The 23,288-nt window shown below is 39.7% G+C and overlaps 2 protein-coding genes across 8 annotated transcripts in view; one reads left to right on the top strand and one right to left on the bottom strand.

Moving 5' to 3' along the window:
* Positions 1 to 23,288, bottom strand: part of SLC11A2 (solute carrier family 11 member 2) — a 59,854-nt gene that overhangs the window by 583 nt on the left and 35,983 nt on the right. For 5 of the 7 annotated variants that reach the window (XM_047742169.1, XM_047742173.1, XM_047742170.1 and 2 more), the window contains exon 17: positions 17,793 to 19,544. In XM_047742169.1, the coding sequence (XP_047598125.1) occupies positions 19,467 to 19,544 (78 nt within the window). In that variant the 3' untranslated portion in view covers positions 17,793 to 19,466. Of the gene's footprint in view, positions 1 to 17,792; positions 19,545 to 23,288 lie in introns of those variants that run through there. The other 2 variants (XR_007129497.1, XM_047742171.1) reach the window with 2 other exon arrangements.
* HIGD1C (HIG1 hypoxia inducible domain family member 1C) lies at positions 105 to 15,159 on the top strand. The gene is made up of 3 exons (XM_047742191.1): positions 105 to 198; positions 4,325 to 4,459; positions 15,095 to 15,159. The coding sequence occupies exons 1-3, from the start codon at positions 105 to 107 to the stop codon at positions 15,157 to 15,159; spliced, it is 294 nt and encodes a 97-aa protein (XP_047598147.1).

Here is a 23,288-nt window from a genome sequence, read left to right as displayed (position 1 = left end):
AAGACAGATGGAACACATGATCAACAATATACTGGGAGAGGATAAATGGATTTTTAATGATGTTCAGCAACCACTTTTATCCCCTCCTGTTACTAGAGAGAAAAATGTCTGCAGATAACCAGTGGTCAGCAGATGAGGAAGAAGGCCAACTCTCCCGACTGATCAGGAAATCTAGGGACTCCCCCTTTGTCCCCGTAGGTAAGTACAAGCCTTGACTGGATACTAGAGAACTGTTTGTAATAACAATGCATTATCCAGTATCTCTGAGGAATGAAATGTTTTCTATTACTTAAGTTTTTCAGGTAATTTTATTTCTTTAACTCCCTTTCATTAGAGGTCTATTTCAAATTACTAATTCCTAGCCACTCTAACTGGACCACACTGAATGAGCTTTAACACTTCTGTGATGACTCGAGATCATCAGCAGCATCAGCCTCTTATATTGAAAGTCTTAGTGACCGAGATGTTTAGGGGTCTTTGTCCTCTAACTCCAACCTTTAAGTTCTTGTACCCGATTGTTTACAGATTTGTCTTCCATATAATATTGAGTACAATAAAAAACTTCTGCCTCTAGTATTCTGTGGCATCAGAAGCTAGATACACAAGTTTAAAGGAATTGTGTGTCAATTCAGAGTAAGGAGGCTCTGAATGAAAGCCTAGGCTACCTACCTATCTGTACACTTGAGAGCATGAACTTTGTGATGCTCACGTTCAATGGCCCTTTGTGCTGGTTTCCTGATGTGTTCCAGATGTTGAGGTTGATGGTTAAGTAAACTCTAGATTAAAGAAGTGTTATTATAATTAGACCTGGTCTAAGCCTCTTTATCCTTCCCCAACACAGACTTAGTATGTTTACATTTAGAATAATACTGGGGAGCCTGGATGGCTCAGTGGGTTAAGCCGCTGCCTTCAGCTCAGATCATGATCTCAGGGTCCTGGGATCGAGTCCCGCATCGGGCTCTGCTCAGCAGGGAGCCTACTTCCCTCCCTCTCTCTCTCTCTGCCTGCCTCTCTGTCTACTAGTGATCTCTCTCTCTGTCAAATAAAAAAAAAATTAAAAAAAAATAGAATAATACTGTATGTATCCGGACTTAAAAAAAAATTCTAAGCACCAATATTATGTTTTAAAACCTAAGCTTTCTCTTTCTTCTTTTGGATGCTTAAGCTAACCTAAGCACTATTATATTCTGTAGCCTTGACTCTTTCCTGGTGTTCATTTGGTCTGGAAACTATTAAAATAATTTATTTAAATAAGACTTACATTATGTAAGTTACACTGACGTAAGTGATTAATTCCTTAAAACCTTCCCAATAGGTATGTCGTTAGGTTTTCCTTGTCTAGCAACTTCATGTCATTATTTGCATATCAAAAAGAATCAAAATTTTACTTTATAATAATATGTTGTTTAGAATTTAATTTGATTAGAACTTGATAATAGCATCCATAAAAAATGGAAGCAAATAATATTAGAGTGATTAACTCATCTTTCTAGCATTTTTAACTAGAAAAACAATTCATAGAACTAGGTGCCACTTGAACAGATCACTATCATGAAGAGACATTAATCACTGTGCCTATCATAAATTAAATTATTTTTCCAGAGACATTTAGGGTGATTAAAGTAGAAAGATAAAAGTGTTTCCAGTTAAATTCAATTATATACAAACTACAGAGACACTATATGGAAAACAGTAAAGGTTCTGACTTTCATCTCCGAAGGAAACAAAACCAATTTAACTGAGAACAGAGCCTTGATTTGATAAGGGAAGAGAATCAAGTTTTTGCTAGATAAATAAATGATAAAATTTGAATATATATTGTTGACTAGTTTAGCTATGGTTATTTTAATAATATCTACTATGTATTTCCTGCTGCAGGATAGTGTCCTGCTCAGAGAATTTACAAAACATTTTTATTTATTAAACAACTTCCATCATTACAATCTATTTGTACTGTTTAAAACTGTCTTATGATCACTGTTAAGGTCTCTGCATACATTACATATATACTGAAGCTCTGTGCTGATCATTTGTTTTTGTTCCTTTCACTTAACATTTTCGTGTGTACATTTCTGTGTATTAGCACTGCCTATACTTAAAATTTTTGTCACAGCTATGGCAGTCGTCCCTCTGTTTGGGTCATTTCAGTTTGCTGTTATTCAGTTTTGCTGTTGTCCAGTTTTTCCTCATACATAGTGTAGCTTTGTGTCAACTTCTTGAATTTCCAGAGCAGGAAGTACATTCAGTTTAATACCACTTATTATATATTGCCAGCGTTCTTAAGATGGGGCTAAACTTACAGAGCTTTCAGCATTGTACCTGTTTGTCAATGTATCTATTATTGTTTTTTGCTGTTTTTGTTTGTCATTTTAATTTTTATTTCATTTGCTAATCAGCCTATAAAATATACATGTAAATGCAATTATTCTCTTACTTCCATCTATTAAATGGATTCTGAAAGAATATATCCTCACCCACCCGTAGAGACACATGTGTACCAACATAACTAATCAAAACTTGCTATCCTACATAAATACCAATTGCATGCTATATATTAACAACAAACATATGGAAACTGAAATAAAAACATTACACTATTCATAATCACTCCAAAGAAAATGAAAATGAAATCAGTCCAAAGCTTAGATACATGCTTAACAAAACATGTATACGATCTGTACACTGAAAATTACAAAATGTTAATGAAAGAAATCAGAAAGGACCTAAATAAATGTGAAGACTACATGCAGTATTGTGTCCATGGACTGCAAGACTAAATATATAGTAAAGAAGAATTTAAATACAAAGAATGTATGTCAGTTCTCCCCAAATTGACCTACAGGTTTCGTGTAATACCTATCAAAATCCCAGCAAGGTTTCTTATAGGTAAGACAAGTTTACTCTAAAATTTATATGTGGGGGCGCCTGGGTGACTCAGTGGGTTGAGCCTCTGCCTTCGGCTCAGGTCATGATCCCGGGGTCCTGGGATTGAGCCCCACATCGGGCTCTCTGCTCCACGGGGAGCCTGCTTCTCCCTCTCCCTCTGCCTGTTTCTCTGCCTACTTGTGGTCTCTCCCTGTTAAATAAACAAATAAAATATTAAAAAAAATTTTTTTTAAATAAAATTTGTATGTGAAGGCGGAAGTCCTAGAATGGCTAAACAACCTTTAAAAAAATTTAAAAAAGGATAACGTGGGAGAAATCACTGTACCTGATACTGAGGCGTACTAGATAGCTACCTAATCAAGACAGTGTGGTGTTGCTGGAGGAATAAATACACAGATCAACAAGATAGAAGAGGAACCCAAAAAATAGACCCATACTTTTATTATGCAAAGTCTTCTCTATTCCTCTGTCAAAATATAGCATTTTGTCCTCCCCATTTTCTCTAAAGTCTACTTTACCTTCTTTTAGATGTTATAAATATGCTATTCTGTTTTCCTCTAGCTTTTATTGATATTTTTGTTTTGTTTTTTACATTCAATTGTAACTCATGCAGAATTTTTTTGTAGGACCTGCTGTGAGATACACATTCAAATCAGTTCTCCATACTAAAAAAAATTGTACCAATGGTATTTATTAAATAACTATTCCTTTATCTGTTATTTGGTTATTTTGATTTGTCATGAATTAAGTTCTCACCGTGTTTTAAATCTCCTTCTGGAATCTTTCCTATTCAGTTGATCAGTTTTCTGTCTTAGAGTCAATTATATAGGATCTTGGTTGTCACAGCAGTATCCTCACCCCGTGACATTTGCAGGGAATACGGAAATACTCGTGTGCTTCTGGAGTTTTCTAGAGTCACAGATCTTTCTGCAGCTACATACTTCTTATGCAAATATTCATACCTTTCATCTCATTAAAATTTAAGTATCTCATTTTACAGAAGATCAAAATTGTTACCACTAGATTTCCTCCTTATTTGGTAACAAGCAGAGAGGAGTAAAGCCAAACATTCGAAAGGCATGCATGTTGGGAGGTTTGGTTGGTTTGCTCACTGGCTCAGTGACTTGCCCCAAATAAAAGCCATGCACAACAGGAAATCATGCCTCAGGAACATTAGAAATTACTACACTACAGGATTCAAGTTTTTCTGGGAAGAGTCAAAACTGCAAATATTGAATCCATGAGTGTTACAGGTCTATTTTTTTTAAAAAATCTGGTGAATCAAATCCAGCATCGTTCCTCTTAAGTATTCTTTGGTGTCTGGCCTGCTTATCTTCCAAGTACTGACCCTTTAGACACTCTTCTATTCAGCTCTCTAAATCTTGGGGATTCTAGCCTACTATTCACATAACCTCTATTTTTTTTTTTTAATTTACAGGAATAGCAGGTTTTATGACTGTGGTGTCCTATGGTCTTTACAAGTTAAAGTACAGAAAAGATCAGAAAATGTCCATTCATCTTATTCACATGAGAGTTGCTGCCCAAGGATTTGTTGTAGGAGCTGTGACTCTAGGTAACCTGCTTAATTTCTGTCTTATGTTCAGCTGTCTTTGAGAATATTTTAATTTATTTTAGAAAATGAATGTTGGGTCAAGGTGATATAATGGAGGAAGAAGGGTAAGAAAGACAGTGAACCTCACTTGAAGTTGATTCCCTGTAAGAGGCTTTAGTCTCTTGGTATTTTAAGCACTGAAAGAAAAAAACCAGTAGACAAAAGGTATAAACTTCCAGTTATAAAACAGGTAAGTCCTTAGGAACCCAAGTGGCTCAATCTGTTGAGCATCCTGTCTCTTTGATTTCGACTCAGGACATGATCTCAGGGTCATGGGATCAAGCCCCACATTGGGCTCCAGCCCCACACTGGGCTCCTCACTCAGTGGGGTGTCTGCTTGTCGCTCACCCCCTCCCTGCTCTTGCATATGCTCTCTCTCTCAAATAAATAAATAAAATCCTTTAAAAAATAAAAAATAGGGGTACCTGGTTGGTGGCTCAGTCAGTTAAATGTCTGCCTTTGGCTCAGGTCATGATCCCAGGATCCTGGGATCAAGCCCTGTATGGGACTCGCTGCTTAGTGGGAGCCTACTTCTCCCTCTCCCTTTGCTCCTTCCCCCTCCTCCCCCCCACTTGTTCTCCTTCTCCTTCTCTCTCAAATAAATAAAATCTTTTAAAAAAATAAGAAATAAATAAAAATAAAAAATAATGTATGTGAGGAAGTAACGTACAGCATGGTGACTATAGTTAATAATACCGTTTGGTATATCTGAAAGTTGCTAAGAGAGTAGATCTTTGAAGTTCTCATCACAAGAAAACAATTCTGTAACTATGCATGGTTACAGATGTTAACTGACTTGCTATGGTGATCACTACAGTATATGCAAATAATGAATCATTGTTGTATACCTGAAACTACTATGATGTAGGTCAATTATATCTAAAATATTTTTAAAAGGTAGAGAGCTTAATTTTAAAAAGGTAGAGAACCAGATTATGGGTTCTGGTATCTTGTATAGTGAAAGGAGCAGTGAATAGTTTATACCCTAGGTAATCCAAATAAAGCAGTGGTTCTAGACTCCAGCCTTTATCACTCACCTAAGTCATAGTTCCCAGACTACATGAACAGCAGGTATAATTATTAATGTAGTTTAACTGGGAAGAATACATTTTTAGAGCCTACAAGCCTCAACATCTGTTCTCCTTTTATTCCCAGTCTGAGCAATAGGTAAACCTTTTTAAATTAGTCTATAAATTAAGCAATACTAAACACAGTCACATCAAAAGAACAGGTGTAAAATTATTTGGTTAATTCCAGTTATATCAATGGCTAAACCAGATAGTTCTCACAAGAAGTCCACTTTGGGACCTAAATTATCTTTCTTTTCGTGTACATTAATGAGAACAAGCCACCATGTTCCTAATTCTCCTTCATGCTGTGCAGAGTAGAGTCAGCCTAAGAATGGGTCTAGGATTATGGAATGATGAGTGCGGGGCTTTGCATGTACGGGGTTACAAGGTAGTTATCTTATTACCATGAGCTGTGATATGCAGGTGTTGAACAAAATACGAGAAATTTCACTACAGAATTATAGTGCTCATTTTCATCATTTAGCTATTAGCAAATAGCTACTGAGCACTTGCTATGTGCAAGGCCCTGTGCCAGTCCAGAGATACAGAAATAAGACTCACTCCCCACTTTCAGAGTGGTCAGGCTCCTTACGGAGAACGACCAAGAACAGAAGATGGCGGTATAAAATCAGAGATACCATGACAGATAGCACAGGTTGCTCTGGAAGCATAAGCACAGAGGGGGGCCTTGAACTAGTGCAGAGAGTCCGGGGAGGCTTCTCTCAGGATGTAAACTATAGGAGCCAAGCACGTGGAGGAATTAGGTAGGCAGAGAGGAGACCAGGATTCGAGACAGAGGACAAAACAAAGGCACAGGAGCATGGCACCTTAGTGGGACTGGACGTAGCTTCGTGTGGTAAGTGAGTCAGTCAGGGTTTGATGAGAGAAGCAGAGCTACCAGTCGTAATATAGAACGAGACATTTATTATAGGCATTTGACATTACGTGATTGTGAGGCTCTTGCATATGTATCAGCAGCTGGGGCCCAAAGTGGGCAGGGCAAGCACACAGAATGATAAAGAAGATGTAAAGTGATAGAAGCAAAAAAATCTAGAACTTGCAAGGATGAGCTGGGAACACACAGGATGGACTATTTGGAACCCTTGTGGATTTCTTACCACCTCTAAGCCTCTAAATTCGATGACAGCAGTGACAGAGGACAAAATGATGCCCTTCATCTGGGAGCTACTAAACAGGGACCTGGCCAAGGAGTCAGAAAAGGTGAAGGAGGAAATTCAGCAGAAGCCATAGTAGCTGTACTCCCTAGTTGTTGCCCCATGTTAACAAAGGGGACCAGAAGATAAGCAAAGAAATGCTACAACAGTGCCTTCCAAGCACACAATGAATTTGGCTGCTGCTTCACTTCTGCCTTCTAAATCATATGCAAAATGTCCCTTCTGCAATAACTCACAGAATAAAAAGAAATGAATTCTGGAAAATGTAGTTACAGTTTAGCTAAGCTGACACAATACAAATTCACCCTTGTCTACCTCTTGTCAACCTGGCATCCATATACACCTCTTTTTTTTTTTTTTAAAGATTTTATTTATTTATTTGACAGAGAGAGATCACAAGTAGACGGAGAGGAAGGCAAAGAGAGAGAGAGAAAGGGAAGCAGGCTTCCTGCTGAGCAGAGAGCCCGATGTGGGACTCGATCCCAGGACCCTGAGATCATGACCTGAGCCGAAGGCAGCGGCTTAACCCACTGAGCCACCCAGGCAATATACACCTCTTTTAATACACTTAACTTTGAAATAAAGACAATGGCAAAATCAACCATTCAATGTATAACCAAAAACATGCTAATTCTCTCCCAAAAGAGGATACAAAATCCCTTTCTCCATCTTTGAGTGGTGTGTATTTGTCTTTGAGCAGAGTCCCATTTCCCTTTGATATCCTAAAGCTAAATCCTGAAATATAATTATCATTAGCACTTCTTACATTAGATGGTAGATAAATGGAAGTGGCAAATAAAAAAATCGTTAATGTATACACAAACGTATTCAAATCAAAATAAGGAAGAAATATTCATAGCTGTCAGACTTTGTTTCTACAACTGGTTGGATGGTCATGGCTGGTGTTATAACCATGTTCTAGTCATTTTATACTCCCTTTGCCTTCAGTAAGCACCTTGCCTATTCAAGGTTATTTGACTAGTATGGTGACCCATACCTTCATTCCTAAATGAAGGCCATTAGCCATCCTGCTTATATTGGGTATTGTTTTCCATTGTCTTTAATCACAGGACATGGGAGTACTAAAAAACACCCCAGAAGATATGCATTCCAGACACACACCTCCTTACCCTATTTGTATTCTATAGCAGTAACCTAATTTCCCCTTGATAGATCAGATCGATGTAATGGACTAGCGTGATGTCCTGTGGAATGGAGGGATGATCAAGGTCCCTGCAGACCAGATTATGGCATAGGCTGGAGACTTCAGGGATTCTTGAGACAGAATAGTGAAAGTATACTCTTGGCCAAACTGAGTGAACGCACACTGCTTCTGATAGTTACTAAAAGGTATATAGGAAAAAAACAATCAACCAGATTACTAGCTGCAAACCAAATAGTAAATATGTTTGTACCAATACACTCTAGCAATGAAACCACACCTGAATGGCAGCTGCAGTCAGAGTAATCAAGTTTATAGAAATCCATTCTCTTTCTCCAAGATCCACCTGTCTTCTGGCAAAAGAGGCAAACTGAATGCCTGTGTGGTAGGAATCACCACCCTAGGATCTTTAAAGTCCTTGATGATGGTGCTAATCTCTATAATCCATCTGGGAATGCAGTTTTGCTTTGGTTTACTCTGTTGGTAGGTAGAGGCAAGTAGAATGGCTTACGGTTGGCTTTCCCGACCATAATAGCTTTTACACCACCGGTCAGGGAACCGATGTGAGGATTCTGACAGTTGCTGGGTTACACATTCCAGAACTGGGGAAATAATTCAGGGACCCACCAGGTCAACTGACCATCTGACCTCCAGAAACTTCTAGCTTGGCTGGTAGGGCACCCTAATTCTCAAAGCATCAGTATCAATTCAAAGCCAATACTTAATAATCTCCCACAAATGTGATTATTTGCCCTTCCTCGTGCATAGGCACCTTGGTGAACGGTCACGGATCCCTTTAGGAAAGACTAGATGGAGTATTTACAATATTTATATTTTTGGCTCTATAACAGGATCTTTTCTTAAGGAGAACTGACCTCTCCTTTATTCAAGGGACTCTGGGTCCGTAAAGTGATTCAGTCTGGGAATTGGTCAAGGGGCCATGGCTGTCTACAATGATGATTTAAGTGAGACTTCTGCTCACCAAACTTGGAGATTTTCTGCGTATACACTGCCCACCACTCTTATGTCTAGGGATACCATAATCAGTTAGCCAATGCCAAAGAGCTTTGTGGCTTAGACTATGCTTATTACTGTTTGGTCTTTGCTGCCCATTATAATACATCATGCTCTCCTTGTCTCTGTTGGTTAAATGATGCCACGTGACCCTGCCACTCAGGATCCCATCATCTCCACTGAATTCAGGGAGCCTAGCAATTCCCACTGTCATTTCTGGCTTACAGAAGACAGTCACCACAGAACTCTCCAAGGATGCCAGAGACTCCCTTCACAAGTGTATTTCACATAGCCTTGGTGAAGGAAATAGATATATTTAGGGGGTGAGGGAGGAGGGTAAGTCCACTTTAACATTCCAATCTCCCTAAGCCTTTGGATACCTTCCTTAATGGTGGAGTTTCTTAATCTCAGCACTACTGACATTTTGACTGAATATTCTTTGTTGTGGGGGGCTGTCTTGCACATTACAGGATGTTTAGCAGCATCCCCAGCAACTATCAGGCAAACAGCACCCACCAACCTCGAGTGTGACAACCCAAAATGCCTACAGACATTGCCAAATTTCCCTGGGGAACGAAACTGCCCCCGTAAAGAAGAATGACTGCCAATGCAGAATCCCTGCTGTACCCTGGACGTAAACCAAGAAAGCTCTGCATTCCAACTTCATTTAGTGGAGATTACCTTTCAGTCCAAGTTTTAGTCATTCGCAGGAAGGAGTACAAAGGAGTCTCAGTCAGATACAGGGGTTCAAGGACCCCATTTCACAGAAACCTGCCCATAAGTCCCATCCTAATTTTCAATTTTCCTATTTATCCTAATTATCCTATTAATTGAATTAATTATCCTATCCTATTAATTGAAAATTATCCTAATTTTCAATTTTCCTAATCCCACTCTTCCCAAAGCAATGCCCTAACTTTGACATAAGAGATTCTGTGAGGCTGGGAATTTTATTATTGTTATGATTAGTCACCAACAGGATTAGTTCCTGTGTATGTTTTTCAAAAATATCAGCCTCATTGCTACGGGAGCTGAGTTTCTTTCAGGAAAGTCATAAGGCTTTCAGGTCCCTCAAAGTACCTGGATTAAGGAATTGAAAGCCCTGAGTCCCTCATTTTGTGTTCCCAAGTTCTCCAGCACACTTAGAAGAAACCAGCCTAATTATTCTCCTTATCTCCACTAAATGTCCTCTTATAGTAAATACCTGATCACCCAAAGCCCGTTTTCTATAGATACCTAATTAAGGTTTTCTATAGGTGACAATCTAAAAAGATGTTTTACTACTGCATGCCATAGACTGCTAGCATCCTCTTTACTACTGGGGAAAAAAAAAGGTCATTAATATCTTTAAATCTAATCAGATCACAGAACCAATTCCAGATGACCCAGAACCAATTCAGAGAACCTACCCTCATGGTTATGCTCCTCTGGAAGCTTCTGTACCAAACTCTGTACCAGTCAGGATCAGAGAAGTAAAACTACCAGTAGTGATATATAAAAAGGGATTTTTTAATAGAAATATGACCCTAACCAATTTTTTTTTAAGTTTTTATTTATTTGACAGACAGAGATCACAAGTAGGCAGAAAGGCAGGCAGAGAGAGAGAGGAGGAAGCAGGCTCCCTGCCGAGCAGAGAGCCCGATGCGGGGCTCGATCCCAGAACCCCGAGATCATGACCTGAGCCGAAGGCAGAGGCTTAACCCACTGAGCCACCCAGGCACCCCGACCCTAACCAATTTTGAGAGCTGATTAAACAGTCCATTTGGACTGGTGCTTATGTTCCTAAGGCTGGGACCTAAAGTTAACAAGGCAGCAGTTGAGAAGGAAAAATTAACTGTGATCTTCAAGGAAGAGCTGGAACCCACAAAGAGAAACTTAGGTCAGTCTCTTACTGACTCCAGCTTTGATCATGGTGTGACCTGTAGGAGAAGCTGGACCCTCTATCATGGAGCTCATCCACTGGCATAGGAGTCGAAGAAGCTAAGAGGAGGAGATCCAGAAGTTGCTGAAGGATCTGTGGGTCTGACTGTTGTCCAACAATGGCAAGGTGAGCCAGCAGGTGAACAGCAACAGGCACAAGATGCAGCAGCACCTGGCTCCCTGCACCAAGCCTTCCAAGTGTAAGAAGAACACAGCAGCTGCAGCTTCGACTTTCACCTTCAAACTTCAAGCAAAATGTCTCTTATGAGCCAAGCTAACCCAGAAATATGCAGGGACAGAAAGCAATTACAGCCCAGCAAAACTGATAGAAAACAAATCCCCAATCAATGTCTACAGTTGCAAGCTGAGGTGATAACTGGAGGACACGAGTCAGTGGAAGGTTTAAACAGGGGAGTATAGTAGTCAGGATAGCAACTGAGAAAGATGCCTGCCCAAACGCAGGCAATGTGAAACCGTTTGAACAGAGGGTCACCCTAAGAAAAGACAGAACAGTGGTTATTATGGAAAGGAGGAGGTATGGTCAGAGAGGGAAAGCTGGGGGGCTCCCAGGATGCTTCCCATATTCTATTTCTTGACCTGCAATTCCAGGTAATTCCCTCTGCAACTGTCTGTTAATCTGGTCATTTAGATTGTGTCTACCATTTTCCATGCGTATTCTATTTCACTATGAGGAAAAGGAAAATGATTACAGAGGATTTGTAAAGCAGAGGTGAGAACAAAGGCAGAGAAGAAGTCAATTAGATGATGAACTAGGTCTGAACTAAAGCAGGAATAGTGAAAATCGAGAGGAGGTGGATTCTAGAAACGTTCAGGACTCAGCAACTAAGTGATTGGGAGAAGGAAGGAAGGAGGAAGGAAGGAGGAAGGAAGAAAGGAAGGAGGAAGTCAAGGATGATTCCCAGGCTTCTGGTTTGGGCAGCCAGATAAAGGTGTGCCTTCACTAGTATAAAGAATGAAAAAGAACAGGTTTGGTGGGAGGATAAGTGCATATTGGACAAAACAGTAATTGCTAATAGTTAGTGAGTGTTTATGCTGTGCAACCATTCTTTCTATATCACTATCTCAATCTTTTTTTGTAGGTAAACTTCATTAAGCTTTTATTTTCATTCCAGTATAGTTAACACGCAGTGTTGTTAGGTGTACACCACAGGGATTTAATCTTAATAAACACCTCCTTCACACCACCGGGTGCACCTGTACCGCTGCCAACTGCCCCACAGCACGCCTTAGCTTCCCAGAGACTGCTGTTACTGCAGAGACCAGGCTCTAGGGAGTGCCCAGGCCACCTGCAACTTCTAACTAACTGGCTATGAATTCAGGGGTTCCCAAAACTCCCTCAGGTTTGATATTTCACTAAAACAACCTAAGAATTCAGGAAAGCTCTATACTGACTAAAGTTTTATTATGAAGTGTCTAAATCAAGACCAGGCAAATTGAGACACGTAGGGTAAGGTCTGGGAGGGTCCCAGACTCAAAGCTTTCTACCCTTTCCCTATGGAATCAGGGCATGTCACCCTTCCAGCACATCAGTGTGTCCACCACCGGAGAAACTCTATTGAGCTTCAGCATCCAGAGTTTTTATTGTGGCTTCATTATGTAGGCATGATTGACTGAATCACTGGCCCCATGCCAGAACTCAACCTCTAGCCCTACTCCCCTCCCTGGAGGGCAAAGAACCCTCTAATCCTATGGTTGGTCTTCTGGCATGACTAGCCACATCCTGAAGTAGGATCCTGAGAGCCCACCGTGGGTGACCCCATTAACATAAATTCAGGTATGGGGCGCCTGGGTGGCTCAGTGGGTTAAGCCGCTGCCTTCAGCTCAGGTCATGATCCCAGGTCCTGGGTTCGAGCCCCGCATCGGGCTTTCTGCTCAGCAGGGAGCCTGCTTCCTCCTCTCTGTCTGTCTGCCTCTCTGCCTACTTGTGATTTCTCTCTGTCAAATAAATAAATAAAATCTTTAAAAAACAAAACAAAACAAAACATAAATTCAGGTATAATCCAAGGGGCCCATGAGTAACAAAGATACTCCTCTATCTGGAAAATTTTTTAAAAGATTTTATTTATTTATTTGACAGAGAGAGTGAGAGAAAGAGAGAGAGCACACACACAAGCAGGGGAATTAGCAGGCAGAGGGAGAGGGAGAAGCAGGCTTCCCGTGAGCAGGGAGCCCGAGGTAGGGCTTGATCCCAGCACTCTGGGATCATGACCCGAGCCAAACACAGATGCTCAGCCAACTGAGCCACCCCGGCGCCCCTCTCTATCTGTGAACTTCCAAGCATTTTAGAAACTCTATTGCAGGAACTCCAAACAAAGACCAAAGTCTTTATTTATTAATAATCCCATTTCCAGATAAGGAAATGGAGTCTTAGAGAGAAAAAAATTTTTGCTAACAATCGCCTGGCTTATCTACTCTGGGGCCTGAACTCTTAATTTTATATCATACTGACTGAGATGCCTATGGCAGATGTCTCCAAATTAGAGTACTCTGACCTTAGGAAATGTATAAGAAGATCCATGGGTATGAGGGAAGAAAATATATTTTTTAAAGATTTTATTTATTTATTTGACAGAGATCACAAGTAGGCAGAGAGGCAGGCAGAGAGAGGGGGGTAAGCAGGCTCCCCGCTGAGCAGAGAGCCCTATGCGGAGCTCCATCCCAGGACCCTGAGATCATGACCGCAGCCGAAGGCAGAGGCTTTAACCTGCTGAGCCACCCAGGTGCCTTGGAAGAAAATATTTTTATCTTAAAAACAAAAAAGCTGGGGCGCCTGGGTGGCTCAGTGGGTTAGGCCACTGCCTTCAGCTCAGGTCATGATCTCAGGGTCCTGGGATTGAGCCCCGCGTGGGGCTCTCTGCTCTGCAGGGAGCCTGCTTCCTCCTCTCTCTCTGCCTGCCTCTCTGCCTGCTTGTGATCTCTCTCTGTCAAATAAATAAATAAAATCTTTAAAAAAAAAAAAAAGCTTTACTCATATATAGACTAGCCATAGTACATTTATATTGTTTATAGATAAATGAACACTTTGAGGGGCATGCTCAACTTATTTATGTATAATTTAAAAGTTTGGCAGCCACCTACCTATGTATGTGGAAATTTGACATATGGTGTAATGAATATACAGGTCTCACATTAAAAAGAGAGTTCTAACTTGCTTACCAGTGAAGCATTCACAGGTGTGAATGAGGTGAGAAAAGAGTTGAGATCAGAACTCCAGGAAATACCAACGTTTAAGAGGCAGGCAACAGGTAAGCATTACCTGTGTCTAATAAGTACAGGGAAATGAGTTCTACAGTTCTCTCTGCATCTGAGAATGTCTCCATAGATACCACAGTGCATCCAGTAAACATGTTTTTGCCTTGGATTTTATACATCTGTGATGGTTCTACTACTATTGTGTTAGGAAACTGTGCAGACAGCTGCCTCAGCCAGCTACAGGGTACCCCGAGAACAACCTCACCCATCCTTTTTTCTCTGTGCGCTCTCTGAAAACACGAACAAACAGCGTCAGGGAAAAAAAAAAAAGGCAGAAGGAAAGGAAGTAAAGGATTTAGGTTAGACAATGTACTAGATAGCTGGTGTCTTGATAACTGATGTGGACGGGGCAGGTGGTGAGCAGACTCCTTAACTTGCTGTGGATACGAACACTTGCTGACGTTCCTGCAACACAATGAAATAACTCTACCTCTCAGGCTATTTCCCTTGACTACTTACCCTTCTGCAAGACCTCTGTCATAATCTCTCAGCCTAAACTCCTACCTAATTCACCCACTAGACTGCAAACCTCTAGAAGCAAGGATTCTGTCCCTTTACCTTCTTTTCTCTCAAGACACTAAACACAAGGAGGCCCTGAAGAGAGGTGTGCTAGGTTGAGATGTCTATTATTTCTATGTTATTATCTAGCCAAATCTCCCCACTCTCCTTACTTTTGCACCAATATTTTAAAATTCGAATTCTAGGGTGGCATAGTGACATTATAAATTTGGATTGAGATTTATATGGATCTTTTTTTTTAATTTATTTTTTTTTTTATTTATATGGATCTTAAAGGGGTCTAACGTTTTGGGATTGGTTGGTTTGTCTGGAGCCATTTATATGATCCAAGCCAAAAGTTAATAAGATGGAAGGCATTTGTTTGTTTCTAAGTTGAGGGACAGTTTTGGAAAAATACAAGTGGAAGAAATTCAACCTTCATTTTCCACAGGTACCATATTGATATATATTTTTTTGTTTCTAGGTGTTCTCTATTCTATGTATAAGGATTATATCAGACCTCGATTCTTCAGCGTGTCCAAAAAATGAAGCTACGTCTAAGATAAGAAGGCTTCTGAAAACTATTCATTATGAAGAATTCTCAATATGTAGCAAATTATACTGCAGAAGAATGAGACAGGATTCTCATACCCTTGTATAGTAAGTCTCAATTGTTTACGAAGTTGATTTCCAAATCAAAAATCACAGTCAACTCAAAAATATCCTTGTTGTTTTTCAGAACCTAGGATAGGATTTTCTGACTTTTAGAATTTTTACTTTCTAGTTAGTGGCAGAAAATAATCTATATTATGCCAAACCAATCTGAAAATTAGGATTTATAATAATGGCTACAGAAAAATTATCTATATCCATATTAAATGTAATACTCTATTCATCACTTAATTCTCTCCATGTAGGGCAAAGTAATTAGAGCTTTCATAAATTCTCTTCAAGAACGGCAAACAGTTATAAGAATGGTCATGTTGTTATTTAAATTTGGTTTACCACTGTGTACCTTACTCTAATCTAAAAACGTGACTATTTTGCCACAAACATAAATGTTTAACATTTAAATATATCTACGTATTCAATTTTATACTTCTTGAAACTTTTTCTAGGAGCACAAAGGTACATTGCTAAAAAAAAAAAAAAAATCCCTTTCCCCCAGATGGCAATTGTGGGGGTGAAAAGAGTTAGTCTAATGCTATGGCTAATCTGGTCTGACACTAGAAGACACAGAAACCAAAGCAGACATTAAATGTTAACTATCTGTGACCTCAAACTCCTCATAACTCCCCACGGTTCTAAAAAATTAACTAGACTTTGTTGAAGTCCCAACTGTTGTGACTCAGATTTACTTCCCTAAAACACCAAGCCTGAAAAAAAAAAAAAAAAAAAAAAACAAATGAAAAAAGTATTCACTGAAATAAAATCAAGAATGTACTACAAAATGATCTGTGGTGGTGATTTCCTTTTCCTTGATGTCTCCTGTAGTGGACAGTTAATCTGACAGGAAGGTGAAGTCTAGTATTTGGGAAAGGAAAAGATGTAAGAATATCTGAAAATACGTCTGCATTCCAGATAGTAACCCATTGTTCTGTGTATTATATACACTTTTCTCCGTTGGCACAGGTAGTAATTTTTAAAATTGTCATTTACCTATCAGAAGGCTCTTCTAGTGCCTGTTTTGGTCAACACTGTCCTCTTTGGAAAATAGGCAAGGAAGAATCCAACTACTTTATTCTACTAAATAGTCCAGCAGCTAGATCTACTATGTTCCATTGAGGTTAGGGAAATTGAGAACAGCTGGCATAGAAACATCATCCTTCAAGTTGATTACACAATGAAAAGCTATTTCTAATCAGGCTACTGGAAAGATTCTACTCTCTTAAAATAGACTCTGTATTAAAAATAGACTTAAGGGGGTGCCTGAGTGGCTCAGTTGGTTAAGCGTCTGCCTTTGGCTCAGGTCATGATCCCAGGGTCCTGGGATGGAGTCCCATGTTGGGCTCCTTGCTCAGCAGGGAGTCTGCTTCTTCCTCTGCCCCTTCCCCTCACTACACTCTCTTTCTTCTCTCAAATAAATAAATAAATCTTTAAAAAATAAAAATAGACTTAAGTGTTTAATTAGAAATGGGCTTTTCTCATAAAACCCAGTAGGTTCCAGAATTTATTAATTTTACTCTGAGAGAACTTCAGTGATATCTTTATTGCTTGAAAAAAGAAATGCAAGGTATTCATACTAAGAGTAGCTATGCATGAGAACTCACAAATTGTGTTTAAATTAAAATGCAAAATCATCTAGGGGCACCTGGGTGGCTCAGTTGGTTAAGCATCTGCCTTCAGCTCAGGTCATGATCCCAGGGTCCTGGGGTCAAGTGCTGCTCAGACTCCCTGTTCAGTGGGGAGCCTGCTTCTCCCTCTCCCACTCCCCCTACTTGCACTCTCTCTCTCTCTCCCTCTTTCTCTGTCAAATAAATAAATAAAATCTTTAAAAAAAAAAAAAAGGAAAAGAAAAATCCAGATTTGTAAATCATAAATTAGAGAATGATTAAATGTTCCTCACTTAGAAAAGAAGTATACCCCAGACTCCCTCTTTAGAAATCAGTCTCTTCTACTGGTTTTAGCATAACTCAGATTATCAAATTTTTTGATTATAGGAGTTATATGACCTGATCGGTATACTTATAAACTTTTGTACACTCGAGTCTCTTCCTAGTAACATATAGCTAAAGGAGGGAGAGGAGTTAAAGAATCCCCCAAGTACTTAGTCTCTGTTTAACTGAGTACTTCATCTTCTTAGGAGTGGCAAAACAGGATTTTTTAAACCTTTTTTTCCCCTCCTAACACTCTCTAGTAATGAAACTGAGAAACTGAATTGCCCAGGAAGGGAGGAAAATCCAAATTGGTCCATCTAGAATTCTTATCTGTGTATAAAGAATCTAAAATACTGAAACTCATTTTAAAAATCTCTTCTTCAAGTGAAAGCTGTTAATTGATGCTAATTCAGTTTCATTTTAAGATCAGAATGATGCTAACCTACAGCATAAGGACACTACTCTTACCAGAAGTTTCAAGGGCCCCTGATGGAGAAATGAGAGAATTTTATTTATTTATTTATTTAAAGATTTTATTTATTTACTTGACACAGAGAGACAGCGAGAGAGGAACACAAGCAGGCAGTGTGGGAGAGGGAGAAGCAGGCTTCCCACAGAGCAGGGAGCCCAATGCAGGGCTCGATCCCAGGACCCCAGGATCATGACCTGAGCCAAAGGCAGATGCTTAACCGACTGAGCCACACAGAGGCCCCAAGAATTTTAAAGTATCATCTTAGAAAACTTGCCACTTAGAGGGCCAGGTCTTTATAAATGAAGATAAGGAATGTCTGGATTTAACAAAAAACAACTTACTGAAAAGCACTAACTTTTAAAATAAGACAGATGAGATATTTACCTTTTGAAGCTGAAATAGGAAGATAATGCTCAAAGTTATACAAAAGCTGCAGTATTTGCAAACACAACGTCTCTGTGGCCAGAAGGAAATGAAGGAGTGTGTGTGCTGTCCTGCAGTATAGTCCATGAAGATGGACAGCTGCCATTCATTCCAGCCAACTGCAGTTCCATGCAGAAATGTGACCCAGTGTTGAAAATCTCCTTTTCAATCAGATAATTATGCAAAGTCTTTCAATTTTTAAGTATTAACTTTTTTATTATAAAAATCTTAAGGAAAAAGGTCCCAGTTAAGAAGAGGGGTCAAAAAGAGTCATGTAGACAGGCAATTTATGACATGAGAACTAGTCGTCTAAGTCCTAGTCTAGTTCTAATCTCATATTACTTGGTATAAATATCTCACAATAAAATGCTTAGCATTCGGGGAAATTCAACATTAGAAATATTAGCCATTCCTGGACACACAGACTTTGGACCCAGAAATGGTGTTTGGCGTTTCAATGGGAAAAATGGGAAGAAAACACATGGTAGGACTCTAAACATTAGAAAGAAAACAAATATGTCCATCAACATCTTTATAAAAGTAAATATTAGAAGTTTCTTCTTTTTATACCTAAAAACCTGAATGGTAAAATGGGCTGAGTTACAATGTCACATGGAAAACTGATCATCAGTTAGAGCATGGTTTCTGAATCTTATTACAAGGTATTAAGCTCTTCAGAAAATACCATCATTCCTCCGATAAGATTTCAAGAAAAGTAACAAAGAGAATTATAATTAAGAAGCACATCAATAACCAGGACCAAATATGAATGCTGAAAAGAAGAAATGTTTTCCTGATGTGCTGGTATGAAGTAGTCGCTAAGGGTCTGGTCGATTAAAACTGACATGGAATTTAACCGGCCATAGTCAAGTATCACTTTAAAAGGTAAGTTAATTTGACCAGGTCATTCCAAAAAAGAGCATTACTCCCTCTCCTTTCTCACCTGTGACCCAGATAAAACAAATATCTGATTTATCTGAATACTATCTTCGAAAAAAATAAGACCTATCAATTTTATATAACCTTAAAACTCTACCCAAACTGATATGTTCAGGTTTACATAAATATATACACAAATATATTTTTAAATGCCAGAAGTCAAGACACAAGCCCATAGGGGTGTGTGACCACGAGAGGCCAATCATTGAGCTCTGGCTGTTGTAGGACAGGGGAGGCGGGTGGGTCTCTGTCCTACATTTAACAGCTGTCAGCTTTTAATGCCCTTTCCCATGAGGAAATCTTTGCCTTTTGTTCAAAACATCTGAACAAAACTCACCTCTGAACTAACAGAGATATGTTAACAGGACACCTGGCACAAAAGGATTAAGACAAAGTAGTTCTTATACAGTCTCACGGGCTGTCAGTCATCTAGACACAAGTGAGTCGGCATCCACTGTGTTCAGAAGGTAGAGTTCAGGCTGAGCCGTCAATCCCAGATGGTACTAAGGACAAAAAAAATGGAAAAGGGTTAGACTCATTTGCCAGTATTTATTTATGTAGAAAGATTTTATTTATTCGACAGAGAGAAAGAGCACAAGCAGGAGAGAGTGGCAGAGAGAGGGAGAAGCAGGACCCCCACTGAGCAGGGGGGGGGGGCTCTATCCCAGGAGGACCACAGCCAGGCTTGCCCAAGGCAGACACTCAATGGACTGAGCCACCTAGGCGCCCATGATTTGCAAGTATTTAAATATTGTAACTGGCGCGTGAGGACCTATAATCAGCACATCAAAAGCGGGTTTTTTCCAGTACTGCTATATTGATTCTTATTTCAGAAAAGAAATGGCTTGCAGATACATGAATGGTTTATGGCACATAAAATAGCTAGGAACTGAAATAGTTAAGAATTGAGGTAGTGCCAAATGCCCTCAGCAAAATTTGCACTTTGACTATTCTTCTGACACACTTGGCTGCTGCTTTTTTTTTTTTTTTTAAGATTTTATTTGATAGAAAGAGAGAGCACAAGCAGAGGGAGGGGTGGAGGGAGAGGGAGAAGCAGGCTCCCTGCTGAGCAGGGAGGCCAGACTCCAACTCTGACTCTGTGGCTGGATCCCAAGACCCCAGAATCATGACCTGAGCTGCTTAACTGACTGAGCCAACCAGACATCCCAGGATGGCTACTTCTGATAAGGACATTCAGAGCCAACACACCGAGTGCTTTTGTATTCTGGTACTGTTTTAGAAATCAAATAAATTCTAAATAATGAAAATCAAATATTAGAATGAAATATGAATTCTAAATTATTAGAATTAAACACTAATTCTAAATCCTGAGCTCAGTCTAAATCCTGAGCCATATTATCCAGGCTGGCCTCATGATCTTTTGGCACCTGAGCAGAGAACAGCCTTTCATTAAAAAAAAAAAAAAAAAAAAAAAAAAGGTGCTGAGAGAGGGAAATGACCTATGGGTCTTAAGTTTGTCAGGCTGAACTGAAATTACTTGGACTGCTTTTAAAACATGGCCAGACCGCCTTCCTGGAAATCTGAATCGCTATGGTTTATTTTGTTTTGAAGTAGGCCCCACACCCAGTGTGGAGCCCAATACCGGGCTTGAACTCTTGACCTTGAGATCAAGAGCTAGCTGAGATCAAGAGTAGGATGCTTAACTTAGACACCCAGGCAACACCCCCCTTTATTTTCTGAATCCCTATTGTTTGAGATCTGTGAAGTTATTGTTTACTCCTTTTCTCTCCTCTGCATACACTGAGACAATCACTGAATCTCATTTTAGCCTTACTGTTATTATTTAGGGTTTTAGGAAAGTTATCACCCCTTGGCATCAACAGCCTGTATATTAATACAGAATGTAGACTATAAATCCATAAAAGGAAAACATCCCTATTATAGTATAGTGAAAAAGTCACCAGAGTTGGGTTCAAACTCCAATTCTGCTACTTGAGAGTAGCAGACCTTGAGCAAGTTCATGTACACTTCTGGAGCCTTATCCTACTTATTTGTAAAAATGGGAATAAATGCTACATTTGAGAATACCAAGTACGTTACGTTAATACGCCGTTAGTCTTCAACAAATATAATTTTTTAATATATTACAAATTGTCCCGTATACCTCATAGGCTTGTGAAGATGACCCCAGATGAAGCCCAAGATAAAACTGTTCTAAGAACAGTGACTAACAGTGGCCTTGGGGCAGAGAGACAACTCTTCAGACAAGCCTCCTTATTCACTTCAGGGTCTTACATCTCAGGTTAGTAACCAAGAGTGAATTGTCATGTACACTATAAATTCACTGCAGCTTTTTCACAAGAGCTGAGGTGGTGGGCTTCCTCATTTTGTAGTAGGCAAGAGTGGCATTATTAGTCCTGTGATTCCCAGAGTCACTCAGATGACTTACTAGACAAAACCTCCTCATCGGAGAAGTTTGTCATATTGCTCTGAGACACTGAGAAATGGGGTCATATGACCCAGGAGTAGGCTAAATACTGTCAGGGGCAGAGAGGTAGTGCAAATGAGTAAGCTTAATAGTTCTTAGCTACTACTGAGGTAGAATCACAGAGCGCCCTGGCCTATCCATTTTCTGTGCTTACCAAAAAGCATTCGAAAGTTGTTTCAAATTTAGCAAAGGTCAAACAAAATTAGTCTCCCAGCTGGCAACTGGTGAGCTAAAACATATTCTATCACTAATTAGAGTATCACACAAATGCTTTGATATGTTCCTGGTCCTGCCAAACACCTTAACCCTGCACAAAGTGTGTACTATGTATTATATAGCATGGTTTGGGAATGACAGTGTGGGCTCTAGAGTTAAGCTATTCAAGTTGAAATGCCCATTGCCTATTCACCAGCGATGTGATGTGGGGAAGTTACTTTTTGGCCTTTCAGTTGCCTCATCAATAAAGAGGCGGATCCTCTTGTTGTTAACAATTAAACAGAGGTCATAAGAGCACTCAGGCCAGGACTAGCACATGGTAGTGGCTTTTAACATTCATAAAAGCTAAGATACCAAGAGAAGCGGATACATTTAGTTGCACTGGTCCTGTCCAATAAAGGAGCAGATAGCATTCCAGAGGGCGGAGCTAAAAGAAATGTCTCAAATCAGGATCTTCAAATTGTTGCATCCTAGTTTAGTTCTGAATTTAAACCCAGGTTAAGAAGGGAGAGCTAAATGAGTCAGGACAACATGGAGAACAAAATTCCCAGATTACTTCTATCGTGTTTCAGTATCTGTCTCCTGTAAGACACACAGGAAAAGCTTACAACAGAGAAAGGGAAAATGCAGTTCTGTGCCAACCTTGGGATAAATGAAGTGCTGACTTAGACTTTCCTGTTGTTTATATGGTGACAGGAACTGCAGTTTACTATGCCTGAGCTTTGTCTTTGTTTTATTAAATGGTGCCAGTATTTCCATTTATATCAGTTCTGCCAAAATGCTTTCAGTTTTTAAGCTAAACAATTTTGGTTTCTCTTTTCAAATACTCATACTTTTTATTGGCATCATACATATGGAACATAAAAGCTTACTTCAATGGTGAAACAAGACTACAGATAGAAAAATGTTCAACTTAGGGCAAAGAAATGCAGAATAACAATTTTTTTGGACTTTAAATATTGCAACGATGTGACCTTTAGGAGCAGCAAAACTATGTGACTAAGTGGGTAAACTGGTATGACTGTTTGGTGTCTGGAGTTCATGAAAGTCTTCTCAGGACTAAACCTATTTGCACCTCCATCCCTTTAGAAGAGAAAATCACTAACAATGTGGGCTTAAAATGTCATCTAGGTGGCGGCCGATGTTGCAGTATCTCTGAAGTATTTTCTTTCTAAGATTTAATTTTTATTTTTTATTTGGCAGAGAGAGAGAGTGCACAAGGGCAAGCAGGGGGAGTGACAGGCAGAGGGAGAGGCAGGCTCCCCGCTGAGCAAGGAGCCTGATGCTGAGCTTTGGTCCCAGGACCCTGGGGTCATGACCTGAGCCAAAGGCAGATACTTAACCGACTGAGCCACCCAGGCATCCCCAGAAGTATTTTTAAGGTTAAAAAAATACCCAGGAAACCAAACAGGAAAAGGAAAAAAATCTTTTAATTACAAACCAAGTTTACATAGTGTTAAATGGGCACTAACAGCTCAGTTGTAACCACTTATACTACTAGCAGGACCTTATAGGAGTCACTCCAGCTCTTCCCCATCCTTTAACTCCCAGTGTGCTGTGACAGCACAATGACTTCATGTCA

This window comes from Lutra lutra, chromosome 8 (assembly GCF_902655055.1).
Source record: "Lutra lutra chromosome 8, mLutLut1.2, whole genome shotgun sequence".
Taxonomy (NCBI): Eukaryota; Metazoa; Chordata; class Mammalia; order Carnivora; family Mustelidae; genus Lutra; species Lutra lutra.
Note: the sequence above shows the minus strand (reverse complement) of the source record. Positions and strands in the feature narration are given on the sequence as shown.

What these genes read in the sequence shown, in the direction of transcription:
- HIGD1C (XM_047742191.1), top strand. Translation starts at nt 105, where the DNA reads ATGTCTGCAGATAACCAGTGGTCAGCAGATGAGGAAGAAGGCCAACTC. An exon ending in CTCCCCCTTTGTCCCCGTAG is followed by an intron (nt 199 to 4,324) that starts GTAAGTACAAGC and finishes TTTAATTTACAG; the next exon opens with GAATAGCAGGTTTTATGACT. An exon ending in TGTAGGAGCTGTGACTCTAG is followed by an intron (nt 4,460 to 15,094) that starts GTAACCTGCTTA and finishes TTTTGTTTCTAG; the next exon opens with GTGTTCTCTATTCTATGTAT.